The following is a 27,557-nucleotide window of genomic DNA, read 5'->3' on the forward strand; positions in this document are numbered from 1 at the left end:
GGTGCAGCCACATGGACCACACATGGTGTGGGAGAAATCTGGCAGTCCATGATCTTCCAGAGATGATGGACTGGTCCTGCAAGGACACCAGGCAGAGAGTCTCAGCACCAGTGGTTGCCACCCATCAGGTCCCATGGACTTGTACGGGAGCAGATTCCTCAGGGGACCTTGACTTGATTCTCTCCCACCACTGGCAGATTCTCTCCTCCTTGAACCCTGTCTCTAAGCTCAGGAGCCTGGGAGAGCTTCCTGGAGAACAGTGAGGCAATGGAGGCATTGAATACCTCATTCCCACCTCTATCACCCGCCACTAAATCATCCTCCACCCTCTGCCACGGGCACACATTTTGCTTGTCTGGCTTTTTACCGTCCATGGAGGTGCAGGAACTCTTCTCGCTGCCCTTGACATCCCCTGCAAGTGTCAGCCTGAGGTGAGCTGGGGCCTTCCTGCTGCCACCCCTGCACGCCTGGGCCACGTGTCCAAGTTTCCCCCTTGCAGACTGTCCCTTCTCCCACCTCTGTGTGCTGCCTCCTCAGGCTGGAGCTCAGCTCAGACCAGGCTGCCGGGGATTATCAACTCCCAACCCACACTTCCTATTTTTGTGAGAACTTGCTTTCAGTTTTGAAGCCAAAAAACGTCTCAAGGAAGAGAATTCCTTCTCTCTTTAAACCTAAAAGCACATTGTGACACTTGAATTTCTGCTTTCTTGCTGTGCTGGGGAAGCACCGTGTCGCCAGCTTCTTACCTGGCTATTAACCCTGTCAAATAATCAAGATGATATCAGGATGAGAGTCTCCTTGTAAGTGGTGCTAATGAACCATGAGTTGCCAGGAGAGAGTATATAGAGCTGCCATGAATGTTTATAGAAGTGAAGAAGCCTCAGAACCTTTGCTTACACGTGAAAAGAAGTTTTTAAAAGTGTTTATTCTAGAAGGTAGAGTTTAACTCTGATATGATTACATGATGCTGCTGATATTTTACAAGCCTGGGCAGATCCTTGGACTTTTTTTTTAGGGCCAAGGTGACCTTTACATGCCGTGTTTAATGGCAAATTAGAGAAAAAGAGTCATTATTTGCATACATGGTATAATGGATTAATCCATGTTTACATGCTTATTCTGTGAGTCACTCAGTAAACACCAAAACCTTGAGAGAAGAGAAGATATTAGTCTATGGCTTCACAAAGTTCCTTTTCAAAGTAAACAGTCTTGTTCTACTACTTGATATGTGATAGTTTTATTTCCATTGTATGGAAAGAAGGTATGGGCAAGAAGGATGTGTTTGAGCATCCAATAGATTAAAGGATTAAAGGATTTTCTGTGTTTTGTTACCTTCCCTCTCAGGGGGAGTGAGTTCCTATAAATATTTGATTTTGGTTCCTAGAGTTTTTGAGTATATGGTGCTTGGACTGATGATTCATGTGTTTTCATATACTTCTAGGCACGTATTTGTTTGCTTCTCAGATCCAGAGAACTGAATTTATTCCCATGTGCACAGTTAGCCATGTAAAATTGGAATTAGCATGTTTCCATTTACCTATCACTATATGTTAGGGCTGTTAGAGGATGGCTCAGGATCTCTGAAAAATTAAAATATATTCTAATGAGGAGATCTGTGAGACACAGATACTGTATAATGTCAAAGTGTGTGTAAAAATATACAGTGTCTTGATCAATGTTAGAACAGCTCCCTAAATCTTGACTTTTGACAAAGGCATGAGGTGCCAGGACAAGGGGGAATGGCTTCCCACAGCCAGAGGGCAGGGTTAGATGGGATACTGGGAAGGAATTCCTCCCTGGGAGGGTGGGGAGGCCCTGGCACAGGTTGCCCAGAGAAGCTGTGGCTGCCCCATCCCTGGAAGTTGGACCAGGTTGGAGGGGGCTTGGAGCAACCTGGGCTAGTGGAAGGTGTCCCTGCCCATGGCAGGCGGTTGGTAGGTGATCTTTAAAGTTTCTTCCAACCCAAACCATTGTAGGATTCTATGATTTGTCCTTGTGAGTTGTAGGCAAACACATGAATATAATTAGAAATTTAAATTAAGTCATTTTTTTGGTAGCAAGTCTTGTTATGAGAGAGTGAAGAGTTGCATCACTACTTCATGACCAGAGCCACAAGAAGATGAAACCCATCTTTCCACTGATCCCAGCCACTATTATTTCTTATTATTCCTGATGGTATTTCTGAAAGCACTTTTTACAGAATTTCTACTCTAGGGGAAATCTTGAAAACCTATTTTTCCTTGAATTACAACAAACCCAGGATGAAAACAAGTTGAAAATGTTGAAATTCCCTGCCAATTGTGTCATATGTGACAATCTTTTCTCTTGGTCCTACAACAGGACTGAGTCAATAGTGTGGTCCTGTGACAACAACAGAAAGACAATAGCAAGTGATGTGAAAGATCTTCCTTCTCTGTTGCTGTGTGTGTGTGTGGAGGGGTGTTGGTCATTTTTCCCTCTCAGAAGCTGGTAATTGGTTTCAAAGCTTTTCTTGATTTCATGCCCTTGATGGAGATGACTCAGATGAGAATGTTTCCGAAATTTCCCTTGGCAGGTTATTGCACAGTTTATAGTCTGTCACCATGAACAATGCTTTTGTGAACACGTTAAGCCCTTAAAAATATGCATTTGTGAAAGTTCTGTGTGAGCTCATGCGTGAGCTAATCTGGGTTCTGTAACAACTCGGTGGGATAAAATGGAATTTCCTTGGAGTGTGGTCTTGTCCCCCAGGGAGGGGCTGTTTGCAAAGAAGTAGACAAGTGTCCTTCCAGAATAAAACCCCTGCACAGCACTGGTGTGGAGATGGTGTCAGCTCTTGCTACTCTGCCCTGAAAACAGCTTTTAGGAGACCAGAATAGCCGATGCTGCAGATTTGGAGGTTCTTTATCTATGGCAGCAATTCTTATTTGTGGGATTTATCTTGTGTCCCCAGCCCAGGGCCGATGTTTTGCTGTAACTCATGTGGCCTCCATAGTATAAGGGTGACCATATTGACTTGCATCTGTTTATTTTTAGTAATCAATGAATGGCCCTTCTTCCATTAATCTCACTAATTATTACATCTATTTATCCTTCAGGCTTTGCCATTATACCATGGCAATGTATTGTGCAGCTTTACAAGTCGTGTGGGAAACGTCATCCTTTTGTTTTAAAATTGCGTCAGATCATTTGAACAGGTCTCAAGCTGGGTAGTGAGAAGCAGTGACTGCTCCAGTGCTGGTCACCTTCCAAATGCCACCTGGTCATCCCTGTGTCATGGATGAAGCTCTGGGTAACCTGGGCTGAACCCAGAGCTGACCTGCTTTGAGCTGGAGGTTGGACCAGAGAGCTCCTGAGATCCCTTCCGGCTTGAGTTTTCCTATGAGCCTGTTTCTCCCACCAGCTCTCTTCCAAGCAATATATAAAATAATAATATATTAAATATAATACAATACAATATAATTTAATTAATATATCCAAGTGTCTCAGGTGCTGGCATTACTTTGCCCATGGTACGTGTCTGCCACACAGATCTTTAGTCAACCTCTGCAGGTTGATCAGCGACCAGCGTTGGTCTCCTCAGGTCTCCTCCTGGGTTTTGCTGTTGTATTTCTGTCAGGCACACAAGGCATAATTGCTTATGAAGGGAAATTCTGTTGCTAAAACTTTGCTCTGAAGGATTGTCGTGTCCTCAGAGCGCTTGTTCACGTAGACAGCGCTCATGTAGACAACTCACCTGGAGAGCTGCACAGAGACAGACCATGTCATGGTGCCTGGAAGTAAATTACTTCAGGTCTCCAATAGCTTCTCCTGATGATCTACCAAAAGAATTTTTCCCTCTCTATCATCAGTTTCAAAGCCAGTCCTTGGTATTTTATTTACAGATTTAAGCTTGTGGAGAAGCAATTATACATTATTCCATTTCAGCATGTGGGATGACCACACAGACACCACACTGATACCAATGAAATCAGGTTTCCCAACAGGAATGAGTGCAGGAATATTTGAATGGGTTTCAGACTCTAGATGCAGACTTGCCTCATCCTGCTAAGCTTGCTTACGCACACCTAAGCTGTCTGCTGGCCAGACCTGGTGTCCATTTCTGGTAAAAGAGAGAGATTTGGGACTGATGATTCACAGCAGGCAGATAAACCAGTTGTGAGGTTGAAGTGCCTTTTAATTCAGACTATTAATATGCGCAAAGCATAGAAACGGGTCAGGAGCAGTGGGTTACATTTACATATGCAATGTAATTACATTCCATGTGTAATCCACTATGCTACAGCCTTCAAAGAATTTCCAGGTGTCATTGTTAGAAGTCTTTTGGTGCTTGTCTGAATTTCAGCATAGTTTATAGTGTGTATAAACCCTTTATGAGCATTGCTGTGCTTCTCATTTAGGGAAGACTATTTCTGATGGGGGTGGTAATGGGTGAAAATGAGACAGACAGATGACAGGAAGCCAGGCAGCTGCGATGAGTTCAGGTCACTAAAGGCTTTCTTTTTCTTGAATTGAAGGAAAACCTCCAGTTTTCAGTCCCAGCCAGGTGTGGGGGTGCTGCATCAGTGCCGCGTCTCATTGAGCAGAGCAAATGGAAAACCCATCAGTCTGCGCCGCTGCACTTTGCAGGAAGTCACACTTCTTTGCCAAACATCTCCAGATGATGTCAGAGTCCAAGAATTAAAAAAAAAAAAGTCATTACTGCCGCTCCCAAATGCTGGAGGCAGCGTGGTGTTACGCCACTGCTCAGGAGCTGGACAGAGGGACACGGCTGTGAAAAGCTTTTCAAGCACCATGATACAACTCCAAGCCTTTCCCAAAGCCTTCCTAGTCCTCACTTTGCAGTGTTTTGGCTGCAAACCAGAGTGATTTCACTTTATTAGGATTCTCTCAGTTCTTCTGGCTTGAAATTATGTGATTACACTCTTTGTTCTCCCCATAAAATGTTTCACTCTGGGTAGTTTCTTCCTGCTTGAATGACAGCATTAATGCCTGAGAGGACAGAAACGGTTTCTGACTTCATAATTTTTATCTTTTTTGGTTATCCTAGACATTCAAATCCCTCCAAAAGCCAGGAAAGCTGCAATTCCACGTTATGTAGAATCAGAGAATCGCAGAATATGCCGAGTTGGAAGGGACTCAAAAGGCTCATTGTAGTCCAGTTTTTATATAATTCAATGTAATGTAAGGAGGAATCATAAAATTTTCATCTTATTGTCACTACCAAGCACCCCAGTCCGCATTTCTCCCTTCTCTGCTTTAGAGTAAGTCATAGATTATTTAGGCAACCATAGGAATCTTTACGATTTCAGACAATTTAGGAAGATTTTCCACAAATCAAAGGGCTTTAGACATCCTAGATGCTCTGAATCATCCTCTGTAGGTGCACAGCCCTGTCCACTGACTACGCTGGGGAGAAAAGGTTCTTTTTGGTCTTCTGAGTCACAGCTCAGTTGTATTCCCAAAGCAGCCGGAGGAGGATCAGACAGAAGGTGGACCGTGAGTTTGCCTCCTTCTTTGGGGGGAAAAAATTCCTGGGATTTGTCAAAAGGAGTCCTGCTGGCCCTGACAGCCTGTGGGAGGTCAGCAGCCAGCAGCACAGAGCGTCCCAAAACTGGGCTCCCAAACAAACTCTTTATCTCATGGGATGTGACCTCTTAACAACTGGTAGAGACTCGCAGCTGATCAGTGCAACTTAAGGATGGACAAGCTATTTCAGACCTTCCAGCACACTCCCATCTCCCATGGTGGTGCCTGAGGAAGAGCAGCACAGGCAATTTTCCCCCAGCTTGATGTGGTTTCCCACCAGCAACCCGTAATTAATTTTTCCATGTGCTTCTGCAAACTCCCGTATAACGTTTTCAGCTTCTTCCACCCAGAAGGTAAAAAACATCTCCTACCAACCTCCACAAGTCTCTTTCTAACCCTCAGAGTCCCCTTATGTCCTGTCTTGGGGCACAGTGGCTCCAAAGCCATGGGTTTTCTCACATCTCTCTTCTAGCCCATCTCCCTCAGCTGCTTTGGAAGCTCCTGTTGATGGAGACGGGGAGGTCCCGGCCCCCAGCGGGACCAAGGGCTCTTCCAGATGTTCTCTGCAGCTGGAAAATCTGTTTTGCTCATAGGAGTGTAACGCTTGGGGCCCCTCACGTGGTTTTTATCTGAAGGAGATTTGGTTAATCTGTGACACAAACACATCTGTTACAGAAGTAAATTGGCTTTGAACCCTTTGGCAGCCTCAGTGGGCTCGGAGCAGAGCGAGTCCCACACACTCCAGGATGAAATGTCTCTGTGGGGCAGTGCAGGCAGCTCCAGGATTCAAAAAACCATTTAATACATTATAATCTAGGGTGTTTTTTGTCCCCACTGTCGAGAGAGGCACTCCTAAATTGTTTCCTCATGGTCCCATTGGTCCAACTCTCCCGGTCAGAGCTCAGCCAACACCTTCTGGGTGGAAATGTCTTTGGTAGAGTGATCAGGACCAAGGGCTCTTCCTGGAAAGGGACAGGAGAAGCCAGCAGAAGGCAGGGCAGAGCTGGTAGGCAGAGGGGTAGAGGAGGTGGTTTGGCAGTGCTGGGGGATCCCACTGACCCGCAGCCGGAGGGTCACGTCATCCCTGCCCCCGGACGGGCCTGATGTCCTTGCACAGCTGGGAGTCTGGACTGGTTCTTCCCTTCCCAGACCCTTTCCCTTCCTCCATTTCTATCCTTCCTTTGCTCTCACCATCTTGTTATTTTCTCCTCTTCCTATGCTGTCTCTTCTTCACTCCCTTTCTGCTCTTCCCCCCATTACCCCATCACTTCCCCTCGACTCTGCCTCCTGGGGATATTTTTTGTTCCTACACAAGGAAGTCTGTCAGCTGGCTCTGTTTCTCTGCTGAGTTGTGTCTTTCTGAAAAGGAAGCCCTTCACATGAGGGTCTGTGTAATTGATTTTAATTTCTGGACCACAAAAGCTGCTCCCCGTGGAGGCCTCTGGGCACAACATCACTGGCAATAATTAATGGAGCACTGACGACATGGGGCTGACATTTGGGAGCATTAAGGGAAGGCTGTGAGATGTTCCTGCTGCAGTTGCGGAAGCACTGACCACTTCAGGCTGGTGGAAACTCCCAGGAGTTACCCATTAACACACAACAAGGCACAGGGGGCTTAAAGGAATCTGTGCATAAGTGAGTTTAATGAACAATAACCACGGGTGGAAGTACAGACATTAGTCCAGGTCCTTGCAAGGTCTGCCCAATGGCCCATGGCCAAAGTTAGTACCAGACAAGGCCTTAAGGACTCCAGATTGCTTTTCCATGCAGCAATGTCTATCAAAATATATCTGTTGACAGACTGAGATGTACAAGCCCACAAAGCAACACCCCTTCCCAGGTCTTTCTTCCAAAACATCCACACCTGAGAAGATGCATTTCTGGGTTTCCTCCAGCACACTGTGGTGATGTCTTGATGCCTCACCAGGGGAACTTGTGGAACTCTTCAAAAGGCAAGAGGTCAGTGCTGGTCAATGCAGACTTGGGTCTGCTCTGCACAGACTTCATAGGAAACTTCTCCAGGTCTCTGTGCCTGCAGAGAGCTCTGCTAGAGGAGAGGGGAGGGAGGAGACACAGGGAAATGGTAGGAGGGAGCAGGGAGCTCTTCCACTGACACCCAGGAGGTGCCTCCCTCCTCCAGGTTCCTGGAGCAGCAGTCAAATCCCAAAGCATTTCATTTAAACCTGCAGACCGTCAGTCTTGCTGCAGTGACACCTGAGATCAGCCCCACTGACATTAGGCAGCAGCAGGGCTCTTACTTCTGTTCTCCCCATCTTCCCTGGTGTCCATGTGCCCACGGGTGACATTCTTAACTTGGTGTCCTTTGAGAGATGGATGGGAGGGCTCAGGGATGTCCTTACACTTTGGACATGCTCTGAAGTGACCCTCCCACACGTGTTGTAGCACCACACTGCTCCCACCACCCACAGCTCCGTGGTGGAAACCCCAAGGACCGTGGCACCACACAAAAGACTGGGGTTTTTTTATATATTCCCAAGGGTGTCACAACTCTGAGATCACTTCAGACCACGCAGGCAGTCTGGGGCTCCATTTTCTGTCAAACTGTGCCGTTCCCTGCACGGGAAACACTCTGTAACTGAACTTTGCTCTGTGACCCCACGGTTTGGGTCCATAATTGGCTGGACCCACCAGCATTCCGATGCTCTGTCTTGCCCCAGCCTCTAGGAACAAGCGAGAGGAGGGAGATGTGATTCTATGGCTCCATTTGCCTCCTCTCCCCCTGCTCCCCTGCTCCCGTGATGTGTGTCAGATCTACCATGTGTGGCTGAGACGGGTTAGGTGTGAACGGGGCATGGGTTGGGGGCTCTATCATCACACACCGACGTCAGACAGGCCAACGTAAGAGCCTAGAACAAACAAACAGGTGTTTTTTCCCCCAGCCAATTTAAATAAGTGTTTTGCTTCCCAGAGGCGCTTTTGCTGTGCTGCAGCATGACTTTTTGTGCTTGATAATGGCTCTACTTTGAGAGAGTAGAATCCCTCCCCAAGAGAGGGAATTTTAAAAGCTTTCTCCTTGTCCCGGTTCCCTGGAGGGAAACATTAAACATCTTCAGCCTTTCTTTAGGCTTTTATACCTCAAACAACTTATACATAGCATTTTAAACAGCTTCTTTTTTTTTCTGTGATAGTTGAAGTAACATCATCCAAGCTGTCCAAACGTGTTTTGGCCAGGGTGATTCCTTCTAGATCCTCGTGGCCCTGGGAGTACAGAGTCCAGACAATGCTGTCTCAGTCAGCTGCCCCCAATAACTCCATTACAGGCTCTCCTTGTACAACATTCAGATTCCTTCTGTGGCCAAAAAGTTTCCCTGATCTCTCACAGGACCAGAGTGAAGCTCTGCTCAGCTCCGGGCTCTGCTTTTCGGCACTTCTGTTCCAAAGGCAGTTTTCCCCACGGGAGGTGGGAGAGCTGCTTTGGCAACCTGCAGAATTCCCCCGCTCCCTTCCACCCTCCAGCAGATCGGGAAGGGCAGGAAAGGGAGAGGCAAGCCAGGATACAGCAGGTGGGTCTCGAAGACCTACAGGCTGGGCTGACTCCTTCTAGGAAGGAAAGGCTCCAGATGTGAATACTGGCATGAGAAAAGCCAGTCTGGTCACCAGAGGAATAAATGCCATGTTTGGCTGCTTGACCGCTGCCTTCTGGACCTGGTTAACAACTAAATGTGTTATAATTTTGGGGGTGGAGAGGTTGCAAGAGGTTCATCAACAACCAGAGACTCTCTAAAGTGTTTCAGCAAGGGACAAACAGTTCACCCTTGTGTCTCTGCTATAATTATATTGTCTCATTACCTTTCTGATCCAAAATTGGTGTTCAGGCTGAGCTCTATATTTTGCACTTCCAGGAAAGCTCCTTTTGCAGACAAATTCCTTTCTGAGAAGTATGAGCCCGATTATGAAGTGCCAAAACCTTTGCATGGACTAGTGGTAGGCAGGAAAAGAACTGTCATCCTACAAAAATTCTCCCATTTTATGGTGGAAGAGAAATGGAAACTTAAGAGTTGCGGGTATTTTTTAAATGAAAGGAAGGGATTGGTGGGGAAAGAGTGACTGTGCAACAGTGAGTTTATTGGAAGTTAATGTACTTACCTGGAGGATTGAGGCATTGCAAAAGCTTATCCCAAGACTTGTCCAAGAGTCTCCATGAGAAGTTATCTGTCAGATGGAGGGGAAGGAGAAGGTCTCAGCTGTGTTTTGATCAAGACATTCCTTGCTAGACCTGAGAAATTCTTCCCAAGGACAGTTTAGTTGAACTTGGCTTGTTTCCATGAAAGTATTACATTCCAACAAAAGACAGATTTGTCCAAAAATTTCCACGGGCTCAAGCTGAGACATTTCCTTGCTTCCCAGGATACAAAAGAGGTGAAAACAAACTCATGTATCTTCCAGTTCTGACTGGACGTGGCTCCTCACGTCCACTCCTTACTCACCATGAGTCCACTCCGTGTGCGTAATATTATGAAGAAAAATAAACTTGACCTTAAAGATCCTTTTGTGGGAGATCAGGAAAAGTCCAGGTCCCAGCTTGAAAAGGTTACAAATGAGTTCCTGCAGCTCTGGCCATGGCCCACGACGTCTGAAAGGAGCAACTCCATCAGTGGGTTGGAACACAACGATCTTTAAGGTCCCTTCTGGCCCAAATCATTCCATGATTCTATAATTTTTTGATTAAGGACCATGCTGATGGGCAGGTTAAAATTTTGGCTAGACATGTAGGGACTTTATGATTAGATTGTAAAATATTTTAAAAAAAAAGAAAATAGAAAGAAAAAATTAGTTTGAGAGTAAAATTCCACATTTCTTATTTAAATGCTACGCTCAGCCAAGGGAACCTCAGCCCTGCCCTTCCATGGATTTTTCCTTTTGTGTTCCCCTGTTATCATTAATATATTTATTTTAAGATTGGTTTCATTTCATCTGTTTTGATTTCTGATATCATTGTGAAATAGGGCTGAAGCTATTTATTGCCTAATATGCATTTCTTTATCTTAATAGATCTGTATTTCTTTTAAACATTAACTTTGCTTTTACTCATTGCAACATTTCTGTGTTATACTCCATTCTAAATTAAAAATGTTATTTTCCTTATAATATATTCTTGTTTAAATACTAAAAAAATATATTCTTGTTTAAATACTAATCAAGAAGCCTAAAAGAAACCTTATCATGGGCTGCTGAAGAGTATTTTAAATTGCAAAGATTAAAACTTGGAAGGGGTTTATGATAACATACAATTGGATTTGGAGATGCCTCCCAAGGTATTCTGCCCTCTGCTGGGATTGGCAGAGGCACCAAGCCCAAAGTCTGAGCCCCTGCAGAAGAGTCCAGTTGCTCACCTTCAACTTCTGATAATAAATGTGACTTGGCCATTTTTAGATCAATCTAAATCATACCAGCATTGTCTGGAAAAAGAAAGTGGGCTGAAAATCTGAATTTTCACATTTTCAAGCTTTTAGATAGATTTTATATTGGTACAAAACAGCTCAGTTAAACTGAAAAAGCAAAATTTGCAGAAAAATTGACTTTTATGAAACTCCTTTTTAAAGTAAATTCACTTAAGTAAATTCACTTAAGTAAATTCACTTCTTCTCATCTGTGCCCTAGAGCCTGTGCCCTAAGGGTCATGAGAAGCAGGATGGTCAGGAGGGAAACGAGGAAGGAGTTTATTAGGGAACTGAAAGTGTGCAATCATTAAACTCTTTGTGAATAAACACCAACAATGGAGTAAGGAGAACTTGATTTGAGGAGAATTGAGTGTGACTGTGAACTGGAAGGTGGGGCTGGCTTTGTGCAAGTCAAGCAAATCTAGACTAGCCTAAAATCTGATGATAAATTGCTCTGTCAAAGCTTTATTCAAGTGGGTGCTTTTATGGCCATTTGAAGATGAAGAATCTTATTCACAACCTCCCGTGCTGCCTACCCATTCATGTGCTGAATCATGAGCAGGGCAACTTATTCTGTACAGGAAGGATCTGCCTGTGAAAATGGAGCTAGAGGCAAATAAATAAAAATTTTATTAGTCACCCAGGATGATTTACATGACTTCCAGTTCCTCCAGTAAATTTTTTGTAGTTGCTGAGAACAAGCAAACAGATTTAATGTGATGGGGAGTTGCACATCCTCCTCTCAATCTAATTTGGTCTCAGACAAACTGTTATGAAATTGCTGAAGCCGATAGTTCCTCAGTCTGTCTCCTGCTTCCAGGTCTGTAAGGGAAGAAGAAAAAAAAAACCTTAAAAATTCTGTCTTTCAGTCTGGTCTTGTAGTATCAGGCTGAAATCAGAAGTGACAGAAATCTCATGGGAACCTTTTCGGGGGAGCTTCCCTGTCCATTTTTGCAAGGTCAGGAGATGTAAATAAGCTCTTAATTTTTCTAGAACCAGCTCTAAATCTGATATACAGTTAAAGATGACTTTTTTCAATGTGTTTCATTTGCACTCAGCACCCCGAGGGGCTGTTTTATGTTGAGTGACACCTGCAGATTTTTCGGTTCTTTAACAAATTACGCAGGGAAAGGGCTTTGTACTTGTCTTGCCATTGCATCCCACTGAAGATGGAGAGTGGGAAGTACTGCTAAAATAGCTCCTTGTGCCTGGAAAAGGACACACACCTTGCAAATCATATTTGCAGCAGTCCAACGTTATTCAAATCATGTGCAACTTCACCAATGTCATGTTGGATGTGGCAGCTGAAGTCATTGTACACCTGACTATTGAATAAACAAATATTTAAGAAGATGGTGGTAAATGTTCACTTGTTTGCAAAGAAGGTTTAAAGGGAGTTACGAGAAATATTTACAATAAAGGGTGACTGAGGAAGTGACTTCAAAGGGGAAATCAACTTCCTACAAAATCAGGACCCCTGGGGATTTTAATTCTCTGTTCACAAAGCCTCATATGAGAAGTGGTTTTATTTTTGCTGTTGCATTTAAAAATCAAGCTGTGAAGCACTATTGAGCTTGGCTCGCTGTAAACCATCGCCTGCCATTGTTTTTTTCTATTTAAAGTGATATTTTAACTGGAAAGCCTCACACATTTGGCACCTATTTCCTAAGGGTGCAGAGCCCTTGCTGGCACTCTGGGGGAGGTGTGGACTTCACTCTCAGACAGAAGATCTCCGGAGATGTTTTGGGAAGTGACCAAGAGGTGTAGAAACCAACCCCTGGGCTCTGCTGAAGCAGAGTGCTTTTCAAAGTCTCATCTCTCCTTAAATGTTCCAATGTTTGTTCTATACTTAGGGCACATATTAATTTGGTCTTCATGGAGGGTGTTCATATGCTCCTCAAATTTCCCTCAAAATGAGGCAAATATCCTTTTTCTTCCTGCAGGTTGGGGAAGAACACATGGATAAAACACAGAACTGAAGTTTCCATCTCCACCCACTCAGCAAGAGAGCTCTTATAATTGAATGAAAACCACATCTGATATGGAGTGAAGATTACTGAGAACACCCAAGGTTACTATACAGCAATGACAGCTTGCTTTTGGGACAGTTTTATATATTTTAATTGATCCGTTTAATGATCAGATTGGGAAATCTTGTCCTTACTATCCACACTGGGCCAGTTCTGATGACAAACACTGAAACACTTCACCCAGCCAACAGTCAAAAGAAGGTGGGTCATTGTTCCAGTGCCAGAAATACATCCCGAATTTGGCCAAAATTCTACCCATTCATTGGACACTCAGAAAATTCAGTCCATTTCTAATTTAGAAATGCTTTTTTCCCCCCCTGCTTTCACTGAAATTCTCTGTGCTATAAAAATCTCAGCCCTGATTCACTTGGAATGGTGTCTCCTCTTCTGTCTCACTTGACATAATACCTTTTCACCAGGTGCTCTGGGATGAGGTGGGATCACCTGGTCACACCTCCCTGCCTTATGTAAGAACTCCTATTTCACATCCGAGCCAGCTCAACGCAGATTTGTTTTAATTAGTACCTACAATTGCTCCTTAGCAACTCTGCCATTATTTGTTAGGCAGGAATAATTAATATTGTCTAAGCAATAGGCTGCAAAGCTACAGCTCAAAGGCCATCAAGTCGTGTCAGTTCTCAGGGCAAGGTTTGGAAGGTGCTGAAGAGCACATCTGGAGTTGGCATCGTGGCTTTTAGCTGATGATTTTTGGGGCTTAAAATCATATTAAAAGATTCTTTTGCAGGCTCATAGACCTGGGTTTTTACCCCACAGTCGTGATGCTTCTCAGGGTCTTGGTTTCATCTCCTGCCTCTGAAAGACCCACCAGCATACATTCAGGAATATCCTTATTAGCCAAAGCCTGTGTGACTTGCAGTGTTTCTTTGATGAATGCCTATGAAAGCATTTTCTTTGGGTAGATCTTCATGGTTTAGGGATAGGAAGGTGAGGGAAACATGCCTCCTCCAACCTCCAAAGGGCTTGGAGTCACGGGCACTGCTTTCACTCCTTGGCCCATCTTGGGCTGTGTGTGTGTGTGTTTAAAATGTTTCATGTGCTCCCACAGAAAAAGTCAACCACAAATGCAGTGCTTTTGGGGAAAATGAATGGGTGTTAAAGTTCCCTGTCAGCAGGGCAGGTTGGGACAGGGTTAGGGTTAGGGTGGAAGCCTGTAGTAATGAGCTACACCTGGTTACTGGGAAAAATAAAATACACAGCAAGAATGAAGTTCCCCTGTTGTTTTGTGAGTGTTTTGGGGTTTATCCTAAGACAGAAGCCTGGACTACTACTCTGATTTTGGAGGTATTTTCCAACCTTAATGACTGTGTTGATTAAAGATCTGAGACACTTGCAAGCAGGATGCTCCCAGTTGTGTGACACTTAGTGTTTTCCCAGTGCCTTTCAGGTAAGTACCACTAATTTAACAGGAAAAAAAGATATTGGGGTTAGAAGCCGCAATGTATTTTCAACTTTCTGTAAATATGCCTTGCCTTAGGCCAGACAGAATCATAGAATCACAGACTGCTTTGGGGTGGAAGGGACCTTAAAGCTCATCCAGTGCCACCCCCTGCCATGGACAGGGACACCTTCCACCAGGGTGCTCAAAGCCCCGTCCAACCTGGCCTTGGACACTTCCAGGGCTGGGGCATTGATCCATAGATCCTCAGTGGGTATGCAGAGGGTTGGTTTGAAAATAGATGCTTTGAACATTATTTGCCTTATTCCTTCTTTGCCCAGATTTGGGGTTTCCATGCTTTGCTTCCTGTCCAGTGGGGAACTCCCGCTGGATGAGACAGCTCGGCTTGCCCAGAGCTGAGGACAAGTAACCAGTATGAGTCAAGCTTTGTACCCTGCCCTCTCCCAGTAGCAAACTGGTGAGATCTCACCAGCTTTAACAGGCTCCCTCTCCCCAAGGTGCTCAGCTCCCAACTTGCCCAGGCCACCTCCGACTCTGCTTTCTGAAGCTTTAGCGTGTCTAGAAGCGAACGCTCAGATTTTCTCTGTGGGCTCAGGATTTTCAGACAAGAAAATCCTAGAAAAGGAAAACTTGGTGAATTTCTTGGGCTACCTTTTCCCTTCTCACTTTCTTGACATCTACTTTCTTGTTTGTCTCGCTTCTCAATGGCAGAGAAGGAAGGCAGTAGCTGGGGTTTCTTTTGGATGAGATCAATCTCTTGCCAATACTAATGACAATGTCTGGACTTAGAGAGTAAGTGAGCACAGGAGTCACCGGAGATTTTATACTAATTAAAAAAAAAAGGCATCAGAGGAAAAAAAATTACAATTAGAAAGCAATCATGTATATCTATATATCAGTATAATGTTATATCCAAAATGAAATTCCATATTAAAGGAAGAGGAGCACTCAGCTCTTCCCAAGGAGAGTTTTTTCCATATGATATTTCTTTGTTATACTGCTGCATTTCTGCCTTGTGTGGCTCTTTTCATGCCTTTTAGCCTTTTAGCAAAGGGGTTGGGATCTGTCCCAAATCTTTGTTTGTGAAGCCTAGCCCTGATGATGATGGGATCTGTCCCTTCACCTCCTTTTCCATATTCAGAGTATATTAGGATCTCTCCCTTCACCTCCTTTTCCATATTTAGCATATAGAACTATAGCCTATTCCTTCCTGGTCTTCTGAAGGAAACAGCATATATTTGCAATAAGCTTTTCCAGAGCTTTCCCTTATTTCAGTAGCTGTCAATAGGCAGGGAACAAGTGATGTATCCATTCCCTCTCTTCTTCCTACCCTTCCTGCAGCTTGGTCAAACTACCTGTTGACTTTTCTGGGTTGGTGCTGAAAATCCCAAAATCCAGGGAAAGCAGCTGCCTTGGGAGCACTGTGCTCCAGCTAAAGGTCAGCACACTTCAGTGAGTGTGGAGAAGCAAACCTGGTCAGGTGCCCGCAGGGCTCCGACTCAGCACCAGTAAGGAATTCTTACGCAGTGGGAATGAGCAAGTGACGTGCAAGGACAGCCCTGGGTGAAGGTGATGCTGCTGGTGACCTGCTCCCAAAGCACGGAGCTCTCGTGTCTGGATGGATTTCCCTCCTTCACCACATTGCCTGGGGTGAAACAGCTCCCTCGGCCCAGGCTGGGGAGTATTTTGCAGGGCAGGTTTTTTCCTCTGGGGAACATTCTTGTCTTTTGTATCATCGGGACATGCCCCTGCTCAGAGGGAAGGAGGAGCTCCTCCGTGATCAAACTATCTCATCCAGCATGTGTGAATCCATCCAGACTGGCCCTTCCCTAATTAGGGCACCCAAAACATCTTCTCCACGGATGACCTTGCTGCTGCCTCCTCCCTGTGGGTCTTCCCTGTGAGCACCTCAGTGGCCGAGCCCGTCATCCTCCCGCTGAAGTGACCAGCCTTGGCTTTGCTCACTCCCTTGCTCAGCTTCCCCTCACAACAGGGACATGTCAGAAATTAATTAGCTTGCAGAGAGAACGAGTTGACAGGCTGTTAAAGCCCCACATTGCTCATATGTGGTCTGTACCTGCCTCTGTTCACCCACAGCCTCTGCTTGCAGCCAGGAGAGGGACTGGAGGGATGCTTTTGGAAGGGTCCTCAGGACGTTGTGTTTTTGGGGCTGAAGATGGTCACTGAAGTGAGGAGGACTGAATTTTAAGCTGAGGAATATTGCTGGAGGTGTTTGGGAGCCTGGGTGCAATAGGAATATGAAGGAACTGCACAGTGGTGGAGATGGAAAGGAGCTCCAGAGCAGAGGCAGAACTGTCATGTTCTCAGGGATGGAGGCTGGTTGGAAATATTGACCTGGGGGACACAGGGATGAGCTTTGGATCAAAAAGGATTTTGGGTGGCTGGAAGGAAGGTGGCTCTGGCTGAAGGACAGAGGCTGTGAGAGGACAGGGATGGGGCAGCACCAGAGGCAGTGCAAAGGGGGTGATAGTGGGGGACTGAGCACTGAAGGGGCCTGAGGTGACATTGGGTGGTGGGGGTGGTGAGTGACGGAGGCAGTACAAGATGCAGGATCCCCTGGGCTGTCTCCTTCCCACCTTCCCCACATTTCTTATCAGAGGTGAAAACACAGGGAGGAGGGTGGGTGGCCTCAAAGGTGGTCTTTGTAGGAGAGGGTCACACTGCACCAGCTCCTGCTCCCCCATCCCTGTTTTGATGGATCAGACCCCTGCTCTGGTCCAGTGGTCACCTGCATCCCAAAGCAGTTTCCCCCTTGGCATTCTGGAGTATGCCAAGCTCGAAGGGAAACAGCTCTGGACTGTGCTTGCTGGAGAAAGGCAAGTGAGAAGGGAGGTCAGATCCACCAAGGCAGTGTTGTGCAACCCCAACACTGCACTTTCCCTGTAAAGCAGCTTTAGCATCTCCATTATGGATAAGAGGAGCTGGATTCTCCAGGGATGGCACAGTGAAATCCCTTTACACCAGTGACCAAAGCGGGAAAAATTGCTGTATTTGGATGATAGGCACATCTTGAGAGAATTTAATGTTGTTAGTAATGCCCTGTAATCCTCCATTTAATCTTGAGTGGCAAACCAACTAAAGAATTGTTTCATACTAAATAGTGCTGAAGGAAATCACAAGCAGAGGAGCCCACAAAAGTAATGTTTTCAATTTATTTATATAAACAATTGCATTTTAGCAACATTGTTGTCCTACAAAAATAAAGTGAAAAACTATTCACAGAATTTTCAATAAATAATCTCAAACATACACATTTATCATGAGCCAGTTGAACCCAGCCAAACCCAGCAGGCTGGGTCCCATCACAGACAGTGACAGTTGAAATGTGGCTGCAGAGCACAAAATGCAGAGTGAACAGGATTCCTTGCTGAAGCAGCTTGTAACTTAACTCCAGTGACATGCTCTGAGGACTTCCTCTTTGCTTACCCCAAAACAACTAGATCTGTCCAGACTTGCCTCCCTTTGTGAGCCCAACACATTTCCTCAGTTAACAGCAGAAGGGTGCTCTGAAGGGTGTTCCAAAGATGGAGCTCATTGACAGGTACATGGTGAACAAGAGTCCGAGCAGTTTTCACTCTTTAGCAAGTGCAGCACCGACCACCTTTGGGTACAAGGTGATTGAAGGGTTTTCCTTCTTCATGCTTCAAATAGAAAAAGGAAAACAAATGCCCTTCTTGCTCCCAAAGCATCCATACCAAAGACCAGCCCAAGTCAGTCCCTGGTATCGATGGCTGCAGGAGATCTTGGTTCAGCTGTTCATGGCAACGAGACCTACGCAGCCAAAGGTCAGCACTGCCTCTACACAAATCAATGGAAACAGAAGTCACAGACAAACTACACTATTGCCAGAGTCCTTACAATGCACAAGCCTCTACAAGTGCGTGAGAGATTCAGATGAGACAGAAAACTCAAGTCCTTTTCCACAAGTAGTCAAGGAATTTTGGGCAGGGGCACAGAGTACCAGGTTGCTGCTCTATTCCAGTCTGAAGTGACATTTTCTTTTTCCCTATAGTTCCCCAGCTGTTTTTATGGGAAGATCATCTTCTACATTTCCTCTCTAGAAATTAAAAAAAGATACCCTTACATGCAAAGTCTGAAGTGCTGGTACAAGATCCTGTGTAACTTATGTGCCCAGATGAGACTAGATATTTTAGTGCTGAATCAGGACAAATATGTCTATGAGTTTTTGTGCTAGCCAGTTTTAATGAAACTTAAGCCAATTACTTAAAATGCCTCTGTTTATAAATTATAAATAAAACATTATCCCTCCTCCCCCCAATAAGTAGAACTACAAATTGCATGTACAACTTGTGTACACAGACAGAAGCACCTTCAAGGCTCTGTGCCTTGAAGTGCTGCTAAATCTACTCTGTGTTCTGCACAACTGCTCAGCTTTCACTGCTCCCCAATAATCCCCCTGTTTTGGGAACACAAAGCTAAACCAGAGCCACAGCCTAACTACAGCTACACTGTCCTTCTGTCCTTGGAGGGACAGACATCAAATTATCAAGTAAACCAGAGAACTACAGCTATGAAAAGAATACCAGTACTTTGGGCTAAGTTTAAGACCTCCCCAAAGTTACACAATAAAAACATCTGTATCCCAACACAAGCAGCCTTGTATTGCAGCCTAAGAGTCAGTTATTGCTAAGCTCAGTACCCCATTCTCACCCCCTCACACAACTAATACTTCTGTGACACACGCTTCAAAAAGAAGTAGAAGCCAAGAAAAGCTCTATTTTCTTTAAAAAATTAAATAATAAAAAACTATTTAAAAATAGTTAGTTTCATGTAAATCCAGAAGTGGATTTACACATTAGGAACATATAAATTATGATACAAAGTGCCTTATCAGCAATGAAGGAGAGGTAGTATCAATGACAAATGCAATGCATTTTCTGACCTTTCATAAATAAGTGAGTCTCAAGTATATGTATTTTTTCATTAATCTTTGAGTTCTCATACTGAATTCATAATCTCTTCTGGCAGTTTTCATTAGGTCAGATTTTTCTTGTTCTTTTAGGTCAACAGCTGTTTTCAAGTTTAAGCTGCTGAGACAAAAACTTGCTTTTGTAGTGTTACGTGACCTATGAAAACCACCAGACAAAGCAGACAAAACCACCACCACCCCGCTTCATCAAGTATTAAAACAACATAAAAAAAAAAAGAGTTGGAACCTTTGTCCACTTTGGAATACATAGTTCTGTTACAGAAGATTTTAAACAAGGGATTCACCACTGTCCAGCTCATACACAGAAAATCCCTTTTTGTAAATGGAAGCCTTACCTGAGTAAGGAATCTAAGGCAACCCCCACAATGAAGATGCTCAAGTGTTTTTTTTTCCTAGTTTTTAAATACTAAGCCATAAATAGAATAAATAACACAGTTAAATAAATAAATAGGTGGATTTCTACAACTCAGCAGAGCGCTCTTTCAGCAGTAGTGTGGGGTTGATATCTTCCATGGCTGTTTTTGAGGTACTAACGTTAATGGTCGCCTCTGTGGGTTCAGGACTTAGGATGTGGAAGGCAGTGAAAGGACAGCCCTTGACATTGTTGCAGATGAGCTTCTGCAAGGAGGCAGTGTTGATGATGTCAAAGCCCACTTTGCCACCGAAGGTGCTGGGCTTCCAGTACTCAGGGGAGCAGATGGCATTGCCCATCAGTCCCTTCAGGGAGAACGGGGCTCCCATCTCCACCATGGTTTCTCCAAAGATGGCACCTGGGCGTGGCTTTTCCACCAGAAGGCCTGGGTACAGCTCCATGGCATCGATGTCTCCATACAGCTCCTCCAGCTCAGCTGCCATTTCCTTTTCTCCTGTAATGAGTAAAAACCATTAGTGGAAAAATCCTACTTTACTCACAAGACTATCCTGCTCCAGTCCAGCAATAACACTGCAGGACTCTGTAAGCCTTTTAAGGAAGTGGCCCTCATTTGCTCTGAAGGATGAGAACTGTTACCTGTAAGTTCTTCAAAGGATCTGAATGGTTTCAGCATGAAGCGTTTCCTGTACTCGTTCAAGGACTGGTATCTCATTTGCCTGCTCTGGTCAATTGAAGCCTTGGCCACTTTCTGTACTGCAGCAGGAACGTTCTTCCCACCAGCAACCTGGTTAATCAACATGAAAAGTAGTAAGATTTTCCGACAAGAGTCATGAGGAGGCTGTGCCTTTACAGTCTGTGGTTAGTTTTAAATAGCTTTATTCTATTCCCTTGTCCCACCCCCAGCTTATGCCTCTGTTGGTTCACCGGCAACTTGAGGAAGTACCTACCCTGCCAGCACTTTGCTTGGAGAAAGATTTCACCATGTGGGAAAGGCCGTGCTCCAGCATGATGGAGTTGTTGTAGAGGAACTGCTGGAAAGTGTACTCCTGGTCGTGGATCTGGAAGGTGTCGGGCAGCAGTGGGTGCCAGTGGTACAGGGTGTTGAACTCGGCTGCGATCCGGTTCTGGTACTGGAACCGCTGGTTGAACAGCAGCTCGGGGTCAAACTTGAGCTTGAAGTGGTACCCACTCAAGTGCTGCACATAGTCCTCAATGACAATCTTGATTGTCTCTCCTGTGGGACAAAGACACAGGAGAGAATATTGGCACTGGTTCCCTGAGAAACTTTAGGCGGTGGAGAAAATACCCTTTCTGAATTGTTCTAAAAAATGCTACAATGATCAGGACAACAAACACTTCAACATTCTGTAATCTCTCCTAGAAAGCAATTAAATCTATTTTATGTGACTAAGGGGCAGAACAGTACTTAAAATCCCAGGAGCTTTTGGCTGTAGTAGTGAAGTGCCTTCTATAGCTTGCTTTCCCACTCCCACCCAAGATACAGTTCTTTGTACCCTCTCCAGAACAGCATACAGCAGTATCTACACTGTGTTCAGTCACACGGTACTCTCTAGGATAGAGGGAGGGGATAATGAAGAAAGTTGATGTCTGAAAGCAAATCTCAGCTTCTGAGCCACGTCATACAACTGTCTTGGTTTACAGTTTCAGTTTGGGCAAGCTCTTTTCAAGTTTGGAGTACATCACCTCTCACATAGGATGAAATACCACTGAGCAGACAATTAGACAGGAGAAATATGTGGAGTTATGTTTTACATAACCTCCTGAACTTTAGACTTAATCACAGCCTTTCTTTTAAAGCATACCTGAACTGACTCAACCCTAGGAGGAAAAACCCAGATCTGAGAGCCTGAGGTCATGTAGCCTCACATACTTTCTCTGAGAAAGGAACCTTCATTTACTGCCTTTTCACTGCTTTCAGTTCTGCTTCCCTTAGATAAGGGAATCGAGTATCCCTTAGCTCAGTTTTCTTCAGTTCTGTCCTCAGCAGAGCTGGGGGAAGCTGTACCCCAGCACAGCCCCGGCGACGGGCCGTGAAGGCGCCGCTCACACGCCAATTGATGCAATAGCTTCCCTCTTACTCCACCTCAGAGAGGAGGTTCAACCGCACGCAGGTGAGGTGACACCCACCTATCAAGATGAGCCTCGTGGTTTGGAAGAGCTGCTCGTCGTCCCACTCGGGGTGCTCCCGCTTGAGGATGTCGCAGACGCGGTTGTGCTCCCGCAGCCAGATCGTGGCGTACATCATCAGGCCTGGCACCAGCCCGAACACCTCCTGCCCCACCGAGAACCGCAGGTGCTCCGGCACGTGGGGGGGGTACAGCATCTCTGCCTGGGTGTCCTTCACTGTTGGGGGGTACATTTCTCCATCGATCATCTGCCAGGGAGGGAGGAAGAATAAAACAGGAGTTGTGAGCTATGGAGCTTAGGAGTTAAGCTGTGCTCTGTTAGCACTGACTTTAGTCTTGCGCTTTAGATCAACCATGCACAGAGCAGTAATTTAGGAAATACGTCATCCAACAAAAAGGCAAGAATTCTGAGGTAAGACATACCTGGTATTTTAGCTTTCCATCCTTTCGGAGTCTCAGTTTAAGTTGCCTCTCCAGAGTCTCTCCATAAATGTGGTTCAAGTCAACCTAAAAAAGAAAAGCATTTGGAACATGAAGCCAACCTGCATTTTTTGCTATTTTAGGATAGGTCCCACTTCTATGGATGCCAATAGGAGCTCACCCCCTAGATGTTTACCTTTTAATTATATTGCTGCTACCTTATAAGTATCAACCACTGATACTTAAGATGAAGCCAAATTATTTCCTGGCAACTGGAGCCGTCTCTGCGTAAGAGGGGGTTGTGAAATTGCCAATTTAAAAGGACTCTGTTTAAAATGTCAGCAACTTTCTATTATGCAGACAGCTCTCTGTATATACAGACACAGTTTACAGCTTTGGTGTAGATACACAAATTACACTTATAGTGAAGAACTTTGTCTAAAGGCTGCCGGTTTTTTAGGTGAAGATCCTAAATCCAAGTCTGCTTCTGAAGTTCTTTTTAAACTATTAGCAGTACACAAGATGCCTTAGGGCTGGATATAGCTCTTTGGAAGTGACAGAGTCCAGGGAAGTTTTGGATACTCACTAGCTTTAGGTGAAAGCAGATTGTTGGGAATAATAAGAGTCACGGAGATCACTGGGCAGGTATTTTGGACAGAACCACTTGCACAAAGCATGCGGTTCTGACCCGGGAAGAGATGCTATGGAGTGCTGGGATCTGGCCTAAGGAGAAGTTCCAGGAGGGACAATCCCATGGGTTTGTGGCACACGTGTGTGTGCACAGGTGTTTGTGTGCCCTGGCAACCTGCAGGATGCCATTCCAGCTGCTCAGTGGCTCCTGAGCACCAGGAGCTATGTTTGCTACAGAGCTGTGACCGTACCCCGTGGCCGAGGCCTTTGGTGAAGCCGGGTCCCTTCTTGTGGTCTGTCTTGAAGAACTGGTGAGTGAAGTGCTGGGCAAAGAATGTGAACATCACATTTGTGCCTTGTGGGTCAGGAATAAACTTTCTCCTCAGCAAAAACTTCTCCACGATCAGCTTCGAGTCTGGGAGCTCCTTCTTACCTGTGAGAGAAAGAAAGAGTGAGATATTCAAGGTAACTGTTTATGTCATACTTAATTTTGTTCCTAACAAAAAGGCTTAAGACTTGCAATGTAATACTGAAGGACAGCAGCATAGAAATAAGGGAAATAACTCCTTTTCTACGCTCACTTTGTTGATTTTATTAGAAACTTTTAAGTTCCCTGCTTTTAGCATGCAACTCAGTAACGAAAACCAGAAGAATTATCTTTTAGGTCTTCACACAATGTATCCAAAACATGGCTATTCTTCAAGCCCCCTACACTGAAAAAAGTTACAGACAACTAAGTCTTATAGGAATTTCTACTTATCTTCTTAGAAAATACTAAAAGTGAACATTATGCGTCCTTACCTTTAACACCCATCGGTGTTGGACAGTCAAGTCCTACAGGTGGAAGGGATCTTGTGTAGTAGGAAAGATTGGAATAAGCTTCCCAGCTTTTATAACTATAATCAGTATTGTAAGTTGGTGGGCTGTCAATCAAGTGTGATCTTGCTGAAAGACAAAGAAGTATTTGATTATTTTCAACTGTATATTTTAGTCTCAAAAAGTAAATTACAAAGCCAGATCTTTTCCATATAGTTGGCAGCAGTTGTAAATTCCACAAGTATCGGGCACTGATGTTAAATAGGATTACAGTTACTGAGTAATAGGACTGGGTCCTGGCTTATCAGCTGGATCGCACTATTAACATGAGCAATTTGGAGCAAAGTTTATGCTGGCAAAATCCTGGATTCTAGCAGAAATTAGAGCAAACTGCACTTTAGCATGTTTCATACAGGTCTGCATCATGCAGAAATCTGAAGTTTTGGGTTGTGTTTTCAGCCTAGTGCAATTTAGGCTGTTTATTTTATATACAGACTAATGGAGAGCAATATTCTGGAGTCCCATGAGTAACTTTTGTCAGTTTTAGGAGGACTGGAAGAGAGAATTCATACTTACACGTTAGCACGTATCTCATAATAGCATCCCGCAGGAAGGGAATGTTGTTGATGATATTCCAGACTCCTTGGAAGTGCGTGAGGATGTAGTGGACAGTGTTTGGTGACGGTTTCAGTGTTAGCCTGAGCCACGTGAAGAATTCCGCTGCGAGCAACAATAGAAAGGTTATTACAAACCAGCTATTGAGAACAATCTGCAGTGCTGGAACGGGGTTATCAATTTAATTCCCGCGAAGGGAGATTTAAGGTACTCACGTGTCGTGCAGTTTTCCCCGTAGAAGCCTGTCCTCGTGCAGTCGCACTGGTACCGATCCGGTCCCGTTGTCATGCAGACCCCTCTGTTCTGGCAGGGGTGGGAGCAGCAAGGGTTGGCTGCAAGGGAACCAGAGCTCCATTAGCACCTCACATCGGTATTGCCGGGCTTCACACACGGGAGGAGAGCGCCCTGGAGTGCAGTGCTTATCAGAGAGGCATCAGAGGGAGCATCCATCCACAGCAGCCTTCGGGCTACCGGGGAACAACTCTTAAAAGCGCAGGAATTCGCCTCTGCTTGCTGACAGCAATAAACCCCCCGGGAAAGAGGGATGACCCCTCACAGCCCAACGGGGGCCTGCCACCCCTAGATCAGACATTAGAGCAATCGCAAGAGAGCAAGAAACATAAAAAGAAAAAGCAGTAAATTAATCCATAGCGCGGCTGTAACGCGGAGCAGGGCGGTGCCGGCGGGACTCACCGGCGTGGCCGGCGGCCAGCAGCGCGGCCAGGAGGGCGCAGGGCAGCAGCAGCATGGCCGTGTGCGGGGCTGTGTGCGGGCTGGGCTCGGCTCGGCGGGGGCTCGGCAGCGCCGCGATCCACTGCCGGTCCCAGGTGCGCCGCGCTGTATTTATGCCGAGCCGCGGCTCTGAGTCACCCCCCCGCCCGCCCTCCGGAAACTGCCATCACGGAACGAAAGCTTTCACCGCGCCCGATCGAGCCCCGGCCGCTGCCGCGCCACCGCCACCGCGGCCGCCGTGAGGGAACGCCGTGAGGGAGCGCCGTGAGGGGCGGGAGGAGGCGCCTGGCGGGGGCGTCTCGCCGGCCCCCTCCGGGCAGGGAGGTGCGGGCAGCTCGGGGGCGGCGGGCGGCTGCCGCTCCTCAGGGCTCACAGCGCCCCGAGTTCGGACCCCAGTGTTCACACTCAGTGCTCACAGCCCCCTGTGTTCACACTCAGTGCTCACAGCCCCCTGTGTTCACACTCAGTGCTCACAACCCTCTGTGTTCCTACCCCAGTGTTCACACACAGTGCTCACAGCCCCCTGTGTTCACACTCAGTGTTCACAGCCCCCAGTGTTCCTACCCCAGTGTTCACACTCAGTGCTCACGGCGCCCCGAGTTCGCACCCCATTGTTCACACTCCCCGTTCTCAGCTCCCCCGTGTTTCAGCCTCCCGGATTTCAGCCCCCCGTGTTCATACCGCCATTGTTCACACTCCCCTCTCTCAGCCCCCGCCGTGTTTCAGGCCTCCCCATATTTCAGCCTCTCATGTTTCGGCTTCCCATGTTTCAGCCCCCCTCGCGTTTCAGCCCCCCAGATTTCAGGCCCCTGTATTTCAGTCCCCCATTTTTCAACCCCCCGTGTTTCAGCCCTCCAGATTTCAGCCTCCCAGATTTCAGCTCCCAGTGTTTCAGCCCCTCGTGTTTCAACCCCACATGTTTCAGCCCCCGGGTTTCAGCTCCCCCCAGAATTCAGCCCCCCCATGTTTCAGTCCCCCCTTTTTCACCTTCCCATGTTTCAGAGCCCCCTTTCTCAGACCGCTCCCCTTTTTCAGACCCCCCAAACTGCCCCTTTTCCAAGGGATACTTTAAAACCTCTGGAGTAAATACGCTCTTCCAACCGTGACTGCAGATACCAAACAGACACCATCACAATGCCACTGATTTTGCCCCCTTTCCCCATTCACCCTCAAGCTCTTGGGAATGTGGGGTTCAGCTTACTAATGATTTAATTTTAATATGCTCATTAAGCAGACGGGTGCAGGGTCACACATACTGCAGAGCACTCTTGCTGCAAAGAATATGAATACTGAAGGCATTTAGTTTTATTTCTATATATTTGTGCTTCTGACGAGAGCAAATCCCGTTATTTGGCATTTTTGAAGCAACCAGTGATTTTCCACAGCGCTTTTCCTTTAAAACACCCCCCCCTCCACTCCATAGAGTCGTCCTGTAAACAAATTTTTCCTCATTTCCCTCGAGTGCCGCAGAGCTTTGGCCACTTGAGGATGCTCTATCTTTTGGTCATAATAATTTGCTATTAATTAGTAAGCTCTACTACTATTTTTAATCTCTGTTGCGTGTGTAAAATTATGAAACCAGGAGGATGTCATGCCGTTGTGCAACTCTCTGCAGTGTGAAGCTGAGGGCTGCCATCCTCCCATCGCTCACACTTTCGCCCTTGAGGTCAGCATTAAACACATCCCACATCCCCCCATTACTTCTTTAATTAAGATACCTTGTGAGGTTCGATGCTGATGGTGTTTAAATTGCAAAGTGGTGAGTTGACAGAAAGTGGATTCGGGCCAGTTTAAACGAAATCTTATTTTTGATCCTGTCGAATTTTATTGTGGTCAAGTGAATAATTTGTGAACATCAGCAGTGGCACATCCTGCTTGTTTTAGGAAATGTTGCACTTAAGGCTATGATCACATTAATCTTATGGCATAGGAAAAGGTACATGTTATTTACTGATATATTTATATATTTGCATGCATAAACCACTGGCCATGGTCACACACACGAAGCAGAGGATGGCTCTTGGCAGCCTGATCCTGTGGGTTGTGGCTATGTCCATATCTTGCTCAGTCTTACCAAGTTTGAAAGGGGGATGTTTTGTTCCTGCATTTCAAGGTGTCATAAGCCAAATGGATTAATTATGGCACTCTGGTGATGTCCAGTGGGTTAGGGTACAGTGCATGGTATGCACCATGCCGTAGATCAAGGGTCTGGCTTTGTACATTTTATATGTTCATCTTACACTGGTTTTATTCCATCTCACAGAGCTTTTCTTGATGCTGTTAGATAATAAAACTGTACTGAAAACACTAGGTGAGTGAGATATTACATTTTAATAAGGTGTATAGGAAAATGTAAATCCAGAAAATGTTTCTAGGGTGTAGAACCAGCAACTTTGAGGGGAGAACTGAACTAATTGTTGGCAGCCAGAGAATTACCCCTAAAATGTGCTAGGATTTGGAGGACCTTGGAGATACAGAGAGCGGATAATTCT

At 45.6% G+C, this 27,557-nt stretch overlaps 1 protein-coding gene across 1 annotated transcript; it reads right to left on the minus strand.

The window, feature by feature from the left end:
* Nucleotides 1–515: 515 nt before the first annotated feature.
* On the minus strand, nt 516–25,254 carry PTGS2 (prostaglandin-endoperoxide synthase 2). The gene is made up of 12 exons (XM_027704520.1): nt 25,027–25,254; nt 24,549–24,665; nt 24,295–24,438; nt 23,704–23,847; nt 23,154–23,335; nt 22,276–22,359; nt 21,854–22,100; nt 20,653–20,939; nt 20,342–20,489; nt 18,750–20,198; nt 11,113–11,114; nt 516–529 (listed from the first exon to the last, which is right to left on the minus strand). The coding sequence occupies exons 1-10, from the start codon at nt 25,079–25,081 to the stop codon at nt 19,792–19,794; spliced, it is 1,815 nt and encodes a 604-aa protein (XP_027560321.1). The 5' UTR covers nt 25,082–25,254; the 3' UTR covers nt 516–529; nt 11,113–11,114; nt 18,750–19,791.
* Between the last annotated feature and the right edge of the window lie 2,303 nt (nt 25,255–27,557).

This window comes from Neopelma chrysocephalum, unplaced genomic scaffold, assembly GCF_003984885.1.
Source record: "Neopelma chrysocephalum unplaced genomic scaffold, ASM398488v2 Primary Assembly neopelma1_281, whole genome shotgun sequence".
Taxonomy (NCBI): Eukaryota; Metazoa; Chordata; class Aves; order Passeriformes; family Pipridae; genus Neopelma; species Neopelma chrysocephalum.

What these genes read in the sequence shown, in the direction of transcription:
- PTGS2 (XM_027704520.1), bottom strand. Translation starts at nt 25,081, where the DNA reads ATGCTGCTGCTGCCCTGCGCCCTCCTGGCCGCGCTGCTGGCCGCCGGC. An exon ending in CCAAGCAAAGTGCTGGCAGG is followed by an intron (nt 20,490 to 20,652) that starts GTAGGTACTTCC and finishes TTGATTAACCAG; the next exon opens with GTTGCTGGTGGGAAGAACGT. An exon ending in ATCCTTTGAAGAACTTACAG is followed by an intron (nt 20,199 to 20,341) that starts GTAACAGTTCTC and finishes TACTCATTACAG; the next exon opens with GAGAAAAGGAAATGGCAGCT.